The 12,692-nt window shown below is 35.4% G+C and overlaps 1 protein-coding gene across 4 annotated transcripts in view; it reads right to left on the bottom strand.

Annotated features, from left to right (window-relative positions):
• Positions 1 to 12,692, bottom strand: part of TOGARAM1 (TOG array regulator of axonemal microtubules 1) — a 101,544-nt gene that overhangs the window by 40,252 nt on the left and 48,600 nt on the right. For all 4 annotated transcript variants that reach the window (XM_032244489.1, XM_032244491.1, XM_032244490.1 and 1 more), the window contains 4 exons: positions 11,272 to 11,370; positions 9,718 to 9,893; positions 8,936 to 9,089; positions 4,684 to 4,837 (listed from right to left, as the gene is read on the bottom strand). In XM_032244489.1, the coding sequence (XP_032100380.1) occupies positions 4,684 to 4,837; positions 8,936 to 9,089; positions 9,718 to 9,893; positions 11,272 to 11,370 (583 nt within the window). The remainder of the gene's footprint in view (positions 1 to 4,683; positions 4,838 to 8,935; positions 9,090 to 9,717; positions 9,894 to 11,271; positions 11,371 to 12,692) is intronic.

Below are 12,692 nucleotides of genomic sequence, written 5' to 3'. Positions count from 1 at the left end.
GAGATGAGAGGGTCCCTGGCTGACAGCTAGCAAGATAACTGATAAGGTGTGGCTGTATCCCAGAACTCAGGAGGGAACCACAGGGAGGTGACCAAATCATGGGGGCTGGTCTTTCCCATGCTATTCTTATGATAGTGAATAAGTCTCACAAGATCTGATGGGTTTATCAGGGGTTTCCACTTTTGCTTCTTCCTCATTTTCTCTTGCTGCTGCCATGTAAGTGCCTTTCACCTCCCACCATGATTCTGAGGACTCCCCAGTCATGAGGAATTATAAGTCCAATTTAAGCCTCTTTTTCTTCCCAGTCTTGGGTATGTCTTTATCAGCAGCATGAAAATGGAGTAATACAAAAATGAAAACCTCAGTTTCACATCCACAAGGACAATTCTTCCAAACAATGAGCGGAAGAAAATTGGGAGATGAGATCGCATCCCTGGCTGATACTTTTGATTTCAGCCTAGTGATATCCTGAGCAAAGAACTGAGTTAACTTGTATCTGATTGCTTAACCCAGAAAACTGAGTGTTAATCAATATGTGTGGTTTGAATCTACTGAGTGTGTGGCAATTTGTTACATAACAATATAAAATAAATACTCTGATTAATACTCTTTGCTTTGAAATATACTTTGACATTAATATAGCAATGTAATCTATCTTTTGATTACTGTTAGCATGGTATACATCTTTTTGCATCTCTACTTTTAACTTACTTGTACCTATAGAGTTAAACTGAATTTCTTATAGGTAGCATATAGTTGGGTTGTGCTTTTTAATCTAATCTCACTAGGATGTTTAGTTCATCTATATTTCATGTGATTAGATGACTGGGTTTAAGGTTATCATCTTACTATTTGTTTTCTATTTGTCACATCTTTTCTTTGTAATAATTTTTATAGTTAAATTTTATCTCCTTTGTTGCCTTACCAACAAAACTTTTGTGTTATTTTATTGGTTACTTACAGGTCTACCTTGAAGTGACATAAATCATTTCATATATAAGAATGGTAAAACAATACTCCCATGTCTTCCCTTTGAGCCTTTGTATCAAAATGTCAGATATTTTGCTTCTTTTAAAATAATTTTTTTTCCTTTTTTTTTTTTTTTTTTTTTAAGAGACAAATTCCCACTCTGTTGCCCAGGCTGGAGTGTAGTGGCACAATCACAGCCCACTGAAGCCTTGAACCCCTGGATTCAGGTGATCCTTTTGCCTCAGCCTCCTGAGTAGCTGGGACTACAGAAGCACATCACTGCATCCAGATTTTTAAATTTTTTCTAGAGATGGGGTCTTGCTATATTGCAAAGGCTGCTCTTGAACTTCTGGGCTCAAGCAATCCTCCTGGCTTGGCCTCATAAAGTGCGGGGATTACAGGTGTGAGTCACCATGCCCAGCCCACTAATTTTATTTTAGAAAGATATTTGCATTGGATATAGAATTCTAGATTGATAGTTTGTTTTTTCTTTCAGTGCTCTAAAGATCTCACTGAACTGTTTTTTGGTTTGCAGGTTATTTGATGAGTAGTCTGATCTTTGTTCTGTATGTAATGTCTTACCCTTAGCTATTTTTAAGATTTTCTCCATCCCTAATTTTAGGCCATTTGATTATATCACTTTTGAAATTTTTTTTTTAGTGTTTCTTGTGTTTGGTGTTCATTGAACTCTTAATCTCTCGGTTTATACTTTTCATCAAACTTGAACAAATTTTATCCATTTTTTTCTGCACATATTCTTTTCTGTCTCATTCTCTGTCTGGTAACTCTAATTACACATAACTTGAAGTTCTCCCACATTTGACAGATTTTCTGGACTTTTTCTTCAGTGTTTTTTCTCTCATTTCATTTCAAATTTTTTTTTTTCTTGAGACAGAGTTTCACTCTGTTGCCCAGGCTGGGGTACAATGGTGCGATCTCAGCTCATTGCAACCTCTGCCTCTGGGTTTAAGCGATTCTCCTGCCCCAGTTGACTGGACTACAGGTGTACATGGACATATCCAGCTAACTTTTGTATTTTTGGTAGAGACAGGGTTTTGCCATATTGGCCAGGCTTCGCTGTTTCATTTTGAATGGTTTCAATGGTTACCTCAACTTCACTAATCTTCTAGAATGTCTAATCTGTCTCATCCAGTGTATTTCTGATCTCAGACATTATAGCTTTTCATCTGTAGACATTAGGTTTGGGTTTCTTATATACATTATATGTCTTTATTTGCTCAACCTTTCCTCCAGCCTCTTTAATGCATGGAATAGTTACAGTTACAGTGTCCTTGTCTACTAATTCTATCGTATATGTCATTTTTGCACTGGTTTCACTTGGTCTTTCTCTTCTCACTATTGGCTATATTTTCCTGCTTCTCTGCATGCCTGGTAATTTTTTATAGGATGCCAGCCATTAAAAATTTTACTTTAGCTATTTTTATATTCCTAAAAAAATATTCTTCAGCTTTGTTCTGGGATATAGTTATTCGAAAACTTATTTCAAATAAGGATCCAAAGTTTGGTGAATTAATAATGCATTACTTATCTTGATGAATTAATTCCTTTATAACTATAAAATTGCTTTTAAACTTCATGAGGTGGGAACCTGAGTAACATTCAGTCTATGGTTTACTTAACTACATTATGGAGCAAAACCCTCTGAGTATTCTACCCAATGCCCTGTGAATTATGAACTTTTCCACTCTGCTGGTGGGAACAGGAAGTATTACTGACACTGTTTATGCTCCAGAAATTGTTCCTTGTAACTGTTTTGAGTGGTTCTTGTTTCGGCCTCAAGAAATTTATTTACATGCATTCCCCGACCGGTTGTCTGCTAAACATTTGAGTAAAATCCTCTTAATGATCTCTGGAGTTCTCTGTGGAGCTCTATCTGGCATACTGTCCTGCGAGGTCAAGTCACCATGGCCTCCTCAAACATCTAGCACCATGTCCATCTCTGCTGATATCTATCTGTTTTTCCCTCCTTTAGCTGTAACCTGGAAACTCTCTCCACAAAACAAGCTGGGTAATTGTAGGGCTCACCTGGTTTATTTCCTGTCTTTCAGAGATCAAAATCTTTCTATAGCCTGGTGAACAATATCTTGAAAACTATTTTTTTTTTTTTTGAGATGGAATCTCACTCTGTCATCCAGGCTGGAGTACAATGACACAGTCTTGGCTTACTGCAACCTCTGCCTCCCAGGTTCAAGCGATTCTCATGCCTCAGCCTCCCAAGTGGCTGGTACTACAGGCATGCACCACCATGCCCAGCTGATTTTATGTATTTTTTAGTAGAGACAAGGTTTTACCATGTTGGCCAGGCTGGTCTCAAACTCCTGATCTCAAGTGATCTGGCCTCCCAAAGTGCTGGAATTACAGGCATGAGCGACCATGCCTGGTCCTTGAAAACTATTGTTTAATATATTTTGTATAATTTTGTTAGATCTTTCACGTATGAGGGCAAATACAGTATCTGTTAATCCATGTTGACAGGAAGTAGAAGTTCAGGATTTCTTTTCTGGATTTGATCCTTAAATGTTTTCTGGATATGTTAAATTTAAGATGTCAAATGTTACTGAAAGGTGAAGTAAGAAGAGGACTAATAAATGACCACTGTTTTTTTAGGGAAATGGTCACTTTTTCATTTTTAGTGAAGTGGTGGTCCTGGTGGAGACAGCTGAAAGCCAATTAAAGAAGGTTGAGAAGAGAACATGAGGTAAAAAAGTAGAGACAACAAGTCAGCTCTTTTGAGGACTCTTAGTTAAAAAAAGGTTGGTGGGGGACGAAATAGGAAGAAGATGTGCAGTGTAGTGAGGTTTTTTTGTTGTTGTTTTTGAGACAGAGTCTCGCTGTGTCACCCAGGCTGCAGTGCAAAGGCACGATCACAGCTCACTGAAACCTCCACTTCCCAGGTTCAATTGATTCTCCTGCCTCAGCCTCCCAAGTAGCTGAAACTACAGGTGCATGCCACCACACTCAACTAATTTTTTTTGGTATTTTTAGTAGAGACAGGTTTTTACTATGTTGGCCAGGCTGGTCTTGAACTCCTGACCTTGTGATCCGCCGCTGCCTCAGCCTCCCCAAGTGCTGGGATTACAGGTGTGAACCACCACACCTGGCCTGGAGATTTTTAAAGAATAGGAGATATTATGGCACATTTTAAAGTTGATGAATATGCTCTAGCAGAGAGGCAAAACTGATATGGAGGTATAAGATAGGAACAATGAGAGATATGAAGGAACAAGGTAGAAAATGAAACAAAGGCAGTAAGTGGATGCTCCTGCTGAAACACATGGGATGCACACTGCCATTGTCTTTTTGTCTCCCTTGAGTTGGCTGGGGGGCTGGGTGGCTGCTATAACTGCAATAAGAGCAGATAAGTATTTCCAGGACTATTAAAAATTATATTTCACAGAGAAATACTTCGAGAAATGGTGAAATTTGTATCCTAATATCAAAGAGTTTTACATAATCCATAATAAAGCTAAATTATATGCTTATGGCATATAAATTATAATATAACTTGTAATACAGTACTATTAAGGTCAGAGTTCTGCTACATTAATAAGCTGAAAAGACTCTCCTGCCTAAGAACTAAATAACTGTTACTAAGATTATTTTAATAGAAAATGTGTTTCAAGATTTTTAATTAAATATTTACAGAAAGCTTTTGAACCCTGCTCAGTTTTAAGTTATGGATGGCGAGCTTACCAGTCTTCATCAGCTAAAAGCCTCAGGGCTTCTGTCAGTGCTATTTCTGGTTTACAGAATGGCCGTAGTTCTGATAAATCCATTATTTCTGGACTATGAGTGACAGAAGGCATCCTTTCTTTATACTGCAAAATGGCTCCAGTAGATGTTTCGCCTAAAACAAAATATATTAAATAAACTATAAGAGAATCCTTTTTGTTAATTTTCATCTTTTTGAGATGGAGTCTCACTCTGTCGCCCAGGCTAGAGTGCAGTGGTGCAATCTTGGCTCACTACAACCTCTACCTCCCAGGTTCAAGCTATTCTCCTGCCTCAGTCCCCTAAGTAGCTGGGACTACAGGCATGCACCACCATGCCCAGCTAATTTTTGTATTTTTAGTAGAGATGTTGGTCAGGCTGGTCTTGAACTCCTCAAGCAATCCATCCTTTTCAGCCTCCCAAAGTACTGGGATTACAGGTGAGAGCCACTACACCGAGCAAATTCTCTTTATACAAAGGATACAAACATTATTCTGACTATAGCTAAACTAGTACTATTAGTTTAGTCTTGAGGAAAATTACAGTACCCAGAAACCAAAACTATTGAAAACTTTACTTTTATATACAAAATTATTAACAAATTATATTTAATATAAATATGTAAGTAGTTTCAGTCATGAGTCATAACAAAGTCTAGTTTTATTTTAATAGCTAAAAGCAAAAGAAGCAGTATGATCCCATTTTGTAAAAATATGGATACATACCTGTTTTATAACTGAGAATTGAAGATGAAGTTTCATGGATCTGTATGTAAAATTCTAGTTGATTTTCTCTATTGATATGGAATTAGTGGCCTATTATAAATTCTAAGATCATGTGTACTGTAAGAATGATGTTTCCTCTATAATAAGACATTGACCAAGCATTTTCCAGATGTAAGGCACTGCACTAGAAGTTGGAGAAACAAATCATTCTCAATGCTCAGGATAATGCCCTTGAGAGCACTGTATAATTCGAGACACATGCAGTGGAGGTATGATAAAGAAAAGAGTCAAATAGAATGGGCTTTTATAAGCAGGTAAAGATTTAATGGCTCTTTTTCCATATTAAGACATGTTTTTTTTTTTGAGATGGAGTCTTGCTCTGTTGCCTAGGCTGGAGTGCAATGGCGCAGTCTAGGCTCACTGCAACCTCTACCTCCCGAGTTCAAGCAATTCTCCTGCCTCAGCCTTCCAAGTAGTGGGATTACAGGTGCCTGCCACCACACCTGGCTAATTTTTGTATTTTTAGTAGAGACAGGGTTTCCCCATGTTGGCCAGGCTGGTCTCAAACTCCTGACCTTGTGATCTTCCTGCCTTGGCCTCCCAAAGTGCTGGGATAACAGGTGTGAGCCACCATGCCACGCCAAGAAATATTTTTAAAAAGGAAATATTAGTCACTATAAAGTAACTATCATCAAAAATTATTTATTAGCCAGGTTATCTGTGATAAAATGTTACAGGAAATCACAAATATAAAAATCTCACTTTCAAAAAATTTATCACATATGTAACAAAAAAATGTACAAAGGTAAGTATGATGCTTTGAATTACTACAGTGATAAATCAGTATCAGATTTTGTTATATGAGAAAGATGATGTATGAATTAAAGAATATAAGAGACCCCTTTCACTTTCTTTTTTAATGGTTCAGGTATACCCTCATTAGGCTTCACATATAATACTGACATGTATAAACAGAATCCTCCAGCTTTGGAATATCCCAATCCTAAAATAATAGCATATTAAAAAATAACACTATTATCATTTATTATCTTCCCTAGTATTGTGCTAAGTGCTTCATTTATACTACCTAATTTAATTCATTCAACAACTCTCTGTAATAATTAGTATTCCTACTTTACAGATGAAGAAACCAATGTGGAAGTTTTAAGAATTCCCTTAATATATCTAATCCATTCCCACTCTCATGAAACAATAACTCACTAGAAAGAGATACAGATAAACACCAAGTTTTCAACCTCGAGATTATAACAATATCAAATATTGACACCTATCTTTGTTTTGTTTTCACCAGAAGAATGCTATTTTGGAAAAGGAGGTATATAGAATATCAACTGAAAGTAGTGATGCTCAAATAAAGTTTTTTTTAAACTTCCACTGTGTTGCAGATTGATACTTCTATAAAGTACAATGAAAGTGTTATGGCACTGTCAAATTATTAAAATAATTTCTAGAAGCAAAATATTGTTTGCTTATGTTATCATAGATAAGTAATAAACAGTTCATACAGTCTATGAAACACACTTTGAGTAGCACTGATCTAATGGATAGAAAGTTTCTTAACTGGAGACATATCCAATAAGAATTTAGCTATTAAAAATTATTTCTGCTAATATGTTCATAATCATAGAGCTGAACAGCTATACTTTGAGCTGATCAACAAAAAAACTGTGTGAGCATATTCTTATTTTCAAATAACATCAGAGTGACTTCAAAGTACTCTCCTTATACTTCTCAGAAACCTAATCCTTAAAGCCTACATTATAGGCAGAAATCACAAAATTAGTTGATGTCTCTATCAAGAATGAATGCCCCCAAATTTGTGATATATTACTATTTGTAATATTTGTATTTCTAGTTCTACTTTTCCTATTGGCTAAGTTAGGTAGGAAGTTTGTGGGTTTTTCTCTCACTGAATGTTATGACAATAACAAATAGTGAATTATCTGAGACTACTAAGAGGGTTAAATTTCACAAACACCTACATTTAATGGGTTTTATGGACATCTTTAGCCACAATTTTACAGGCTAACACCTCTCATCAGGCAACTCTCAACAATGATTACCTTTGAAAATAGTTTGCTACACTTGTTGCATTATAATGGAAATAAAACCTAGGAAAATCCTCAGACATTAATTTAGGTTAAATCTTTTTTATTTTTATCTTCAAGAGAAGTATACTGTTTATTGTATTGAGTATTTTTTTCTAAACTTCTTATTTTGTTGCTATCTAGACTTCAGATACAACATAAACTTGAGTGTATTTCATGCAGTTTTCTTAATAATAATTAATATTTAACAAAATAAGCAATAATACTTAATGTTTATTACAGTTCACACGATTTTTCATTTCAACTTCTGATTTTTCCTAGTTACTACTATACCTAACATGTATTCAATATTTTAAAAAACAACACCAGGAAACCTAGAGCCTACTCTTGGCCAAGCATATAACATACTAGGTACTCAAGGACAGACTGAATAAATGACAAATGCAATGACTTTTTTGGATCATGATATAACATAAACCAGCTTCACCATCTCAGTTGTCTCTGCTATAAAATGGGATACTACTCCTTAGCAAAACAGGACTATTTCCAGGGAGTATAGAAGAGATCCTTGAGATTATCTGGACCTTTGAGATAATTAAGCCATTCACAGGGGCAGAAAACAAGCCTGCTTCCAGGTCACAAAGCTAATTAAAGAACTGATACTTAAGAAGCAGGTATGTCTATTGACTCCTCCTTCAGTACTCTTTCTGGCACAAATGCACTGGACCACATGTGGTCTCTTCAGTTTAACAAGCATTTGTGACTTTACCCTTTACATCTAAATAAGTGACTTATCTGACTCTGAAAACAATAAAGATGGTGGCCATTTTAAAGTGGACCCTTTCAATGGAGAGCTGAAGGCAATGTTTTCTCAGAAAACTTTCATTTTTTGATAGCCCCAACTCATTTCCAAAAATATTAAGTCTAGAATGGAGAAACACAATCATTTTTCTTTTTATGAGAAAGCATATTATTATAATAGTTACATATAATTAAAATAGAAGCTATGGGTCTTGCAAATTTCAGTGTTATATAAGATATTTCATTCTTAGTCATGTATTACCCTCAGTGAAACTTCATTTCACCAGTTTTAGACTATTAGTAGGAAAAAAATTACCAGCAGGGCACAGTGGCTCACGCCTGTAATCCCAGCAATTTGAGAGGCTGAGGCAGGCGGATCACTTGAGGTCAGGAGTTTGAGACAAGCCTGGCGAACATGGTGAAACCCCATCTTTACTAAAAGCACAAAAATTAGCTGAGTGTAGTGGCAGGTGCCCATAATCCCAGCTACTCAGGAGGCTGAGGCAGGAGAATCACTTGAACCCAGGAAATGGAGGTTGCAGTGAGCCGAGATCACACCATTGCACTCCAGTCTGGGCGACAAGAGTGAGACTCCATCTCAAAAACAAACAAACAAGACAAAACATAAATTCCACTTACTTTCAGATGCCATTTTCTCAGTTCCTTTATGTTTCATTCGTTCCCAGGAATTTTGTTCCTTCTTTTCACAATCTTTACTGTGAAACAGTTCTTTCTCTTCTTTTCTCTTTTGTCTCATCTTGTTATAAGTAGATTTTGAAATAGAAACTTTAACCTGAATGAAAAAGTTGAAAGTCTGAAAATATTCAGGGAGTTTGATATGTAAAATATCTTCATCTCAGATAACTTATCTGTGTCTGAGGATATTAGTCTGTCACTACTTGAGTATATCCTAGAAAACTGAATATATACATACATATATATGTATATATAGTACAGTAAAATATAAAGTATACAGAGAGTATAAAGTATATTATATACTTTATCCCCAGAATGAGAATGCCTTTATTAAGTGTGAAGGGCAAATAATCTATTATTTAAATGATTAAGGATTAAAATTTCTTTTTTTTTCCTTGAGACAGTTTCACTGTGTTGCCCAGACTGGAGTACAGTGGCGCGATCACAGCTCACTGCGGCCTTGACCATCAAGTGATGGTCAAGTGATCCTCCTACCTCAGCCTCCCAAGTAGCTGGGACCACAGGCACACGCCACCACACCTGACTAATTTTGGTATTTTTCCTAGTGACAGGGCTTTGACACATTGCCAAGGCTCAAAATTTCAATTGTACCAAGATTTAAAAAATTTTAATCAAAATACTTTCACCACCCCACATCTGATATACACAAAACAATGACCTATTGTAAGCTTAAATTTATTCTAATAATTAGCAAATAATCTTACATCTTTGTCATTCTCAACATCAAGATATGATGAAATACTTTGCTGGACTGATCTTCCATAAATCCCTGATGGTGGTTCAATACTTTGTTTAATTGAAAATGCATCCCCATTTTCCACAGAAGATATCATTGATTGGCTGCAGGTTGCTGGTGCTGAACTTAAACTTCCAAATACGCCTGAAATCAACCAACCACCAAATAGTCATTAACTAATTATATGATGATACTCTAGATAACAAAGTTTAAGGCAAGGCTCTTGCCTTCAAGAATCAAACACCACAGTAAGAAAAACATGCTAAATAATTATAAAATATAAAAACAAACACCCTAACAGGGCAATAATATAAGAGGTGCCAGAACGCAGTTCATCGTAATAAGTGAAAGCTGCATATTATAAGTGGTAGGCACACATAAAGAAAACATTGCTGTGAGCTATTTTTATTTGAGACAGTCTTGCTCTGTCACCCAGGCTGGAGCACTATGGCACAATCTCCCCTCACTGCAACCTCCACATCCCAGGCTCAAGCAATTCTCCCACCTCAGCCTCCCGAGTAGCTAGGACTACAGATGCACAGTACCAGGTCTGCCTAATTTTTTGGGTTTTTTTTGGTAGAGATGGGGTTTTGCCATGTTGTCCAGGCTGGTCTTGAACTCCTGAGCTCAAGATCTGCCCACGTAAGCCTCCAAAAGTACAGGGATTACAGGAGTAAGCCACTGTGCCTGGCAGAGCTGGGTGTTTAAGACGGTTTCAAGGAGCAAGGATTTGAGCTGGGGATTTGAAGACAGGAGAGGGATCTGTATAAAGTAAAGAAGGAGAGGGGAAATCCTGAGATGGGGACGTTTACATGTAGAGTTGAAAGTTTATAAAGCATTTATGTGGAGCAAATAAATGAGCTTGGTTGGGCAAATGAATAACAGAAAGTAAGTTTACAAGAGTAAGCTGTAGCCAATCTGAGGAGGGTTTTAAGACTATCAAGCAAAGAAGTTAGGAAAGATTTTAAGATGTTTATTCTATTTCATTATACTGAACAAAAATCAGATGCATACACTCAATGTATATCACCACATGCTAGTTTTCAATTAAAATAGAAAATAGCTTTAAAGGGTACTTGCAATTAACTTGTTCAAGGTCCCTTAGCCCCCTTAAAATATATAACAGGAGTTTAATTTTCACTTGTCTAGATTTTGTATGGGAGATAATTTTATTACTTTATATTGATTATTAAGCTGATAAGTAAGGGCTATTTGAATTTAACTATGCTAAAATTATCTAAGCGATCCTAAAACTCTCTAAGTTTTAGATACCTAAACTGCAGCTGTCACATAATGCATCTCTCTGAAAATTAATGACATGAGTTTAGTATAATTTCATTAGAAGACAGAAATGTGAAGGTTCAGTATTCACTTCTAATTCTTTTAATGAAGATAATGTAATATATTTTTAAAAAGAAGCTCCACTCAACACTTGAATTACATTCTTTTCTATTCCTTATTGATAGGCTTTGCGTATCTATGATGAATACATATAATTAAGAGTGAAATAACTTTGAAATACCTTTTCCAACAACTACTACTGAGTTTTCTGATAAAGTCTTTGTGGGTGTGAAGTCAAAACTGGAAATTTGCTGTGCATTTGTTGATGACCCTGCAAATCCTAAAAAAAGAAAAAAAAAAAAAAAACCCAAAACAAATAATTAAAAATATTTGACTATGTAGTATCTTAGGATATTGTAATATGGTCTTTTAAAACTGAAAATTTATTTTGAACAAATAATTGACAATTTATTCACACATGTTAATTAAGTTATTATTTCACTACAAATATTTATAACTGGAATACTAGAATGGACTAGGCACTAGAGACAAAATAAACCTTCTTTTCCTTAAGGAGTTTACACATGTCACCGTGAGGTGTGAGAGTCACACAAGTGAATTATCACAGCATGATAATCAGGCAACAAAAGGGTCATCAAAAAGCAAATCCACTGATGTCAGAAAACAAATCAGGTCAAATCTCACAGCAACCTGTACGTTTCTAGGTTAACTTTTATCTTAGTTTCTGATTCTTTATAATTGTACTAGACTGTAAGTTCCATGGGGATAGGATGTATGTCTAGTTTTGATGATTATTCTTTCCCAGAGCCTAGAACAGTGTTTGGCACATACTAGGTACTCCATAAATGTTAAATGAATGTATCAAGGCAAAAAAAAAAAAAGAGAGAAATATATATTACTTTAGGTTTTATGAAAGAAAAGCCATGAAACAGTGGAAAATTCAATCATATAACTGATTTTTAAAAATTAAGCAGCAGATAGATTCTTTTGTTAACTGCTAGTGCTAATAATAACCTGGCTTAATGTGAAAATGGCAGAGATTAAAAAAAGAAATCCATGTAAGTGACCATTTTTCATATTTCTTCTTATATTATGGAATAATCAAAATTAGTGCACACTTTTATAGCACACATTGACTAACAGAAACACCGGATGGCCCAAAAATGTGTTCTGAGACAAAGGGAAACCAATCTCAGTAAATGGAACAATTTGCTCAACAGTCCATACAAACATAAAATCTATAAACTATCAAGAGATGAATGAATGATTAGACAAATCTCATCAGAAAAAATGTAAAGGACATGTCATTTCCAAGTAGTTTAACTTCATTCATAAGAAGCTGTCATTAATCATTTTTAATGTACTTTTATTTTTTATACTATATTTTTTCTTAAAGAAATGTTGAAAGAAATATTGTTCACTAAGTCTCAGTTCTAAAATATGTAGAAAAACATGTTTAAAGGCTTCTTCACACACAAATATCATTATATAACTTTTCTTTGTTATACTACTTCCATCTAATTCAAATACAGAAAGAGTAAATAGTAAATCATGGGCTCTAATGTACTAATACTTCAAGCACTGTCCACTTTCTCAAGTCATTAATTGACACAGCAGACATAATCTAGACCATTACAACTA

The sequence above is a fragment of the Sapajus apella genome, unplaced genomic scaffold (genome assembly GCF_009761245.1).
Source record: "Sapajus apella isolate SASKATOON/1434 unplaced genomic scaffold, GSC_monkey_1.0 scaffold55, whole genome shotgun sequence".
Taxonomy (NCBI): domain Eukaryota; kingdom Metazoa; phylum Chordata; class Mammalia; order Primates; family Cebidae; genus Sapajus; species Sapajus apella.
The sequence above is the reverse complement of the archived record's forward strand: the minus strand, read 5'-3'. Positions and strand labels throughout refer to the sequence as shown.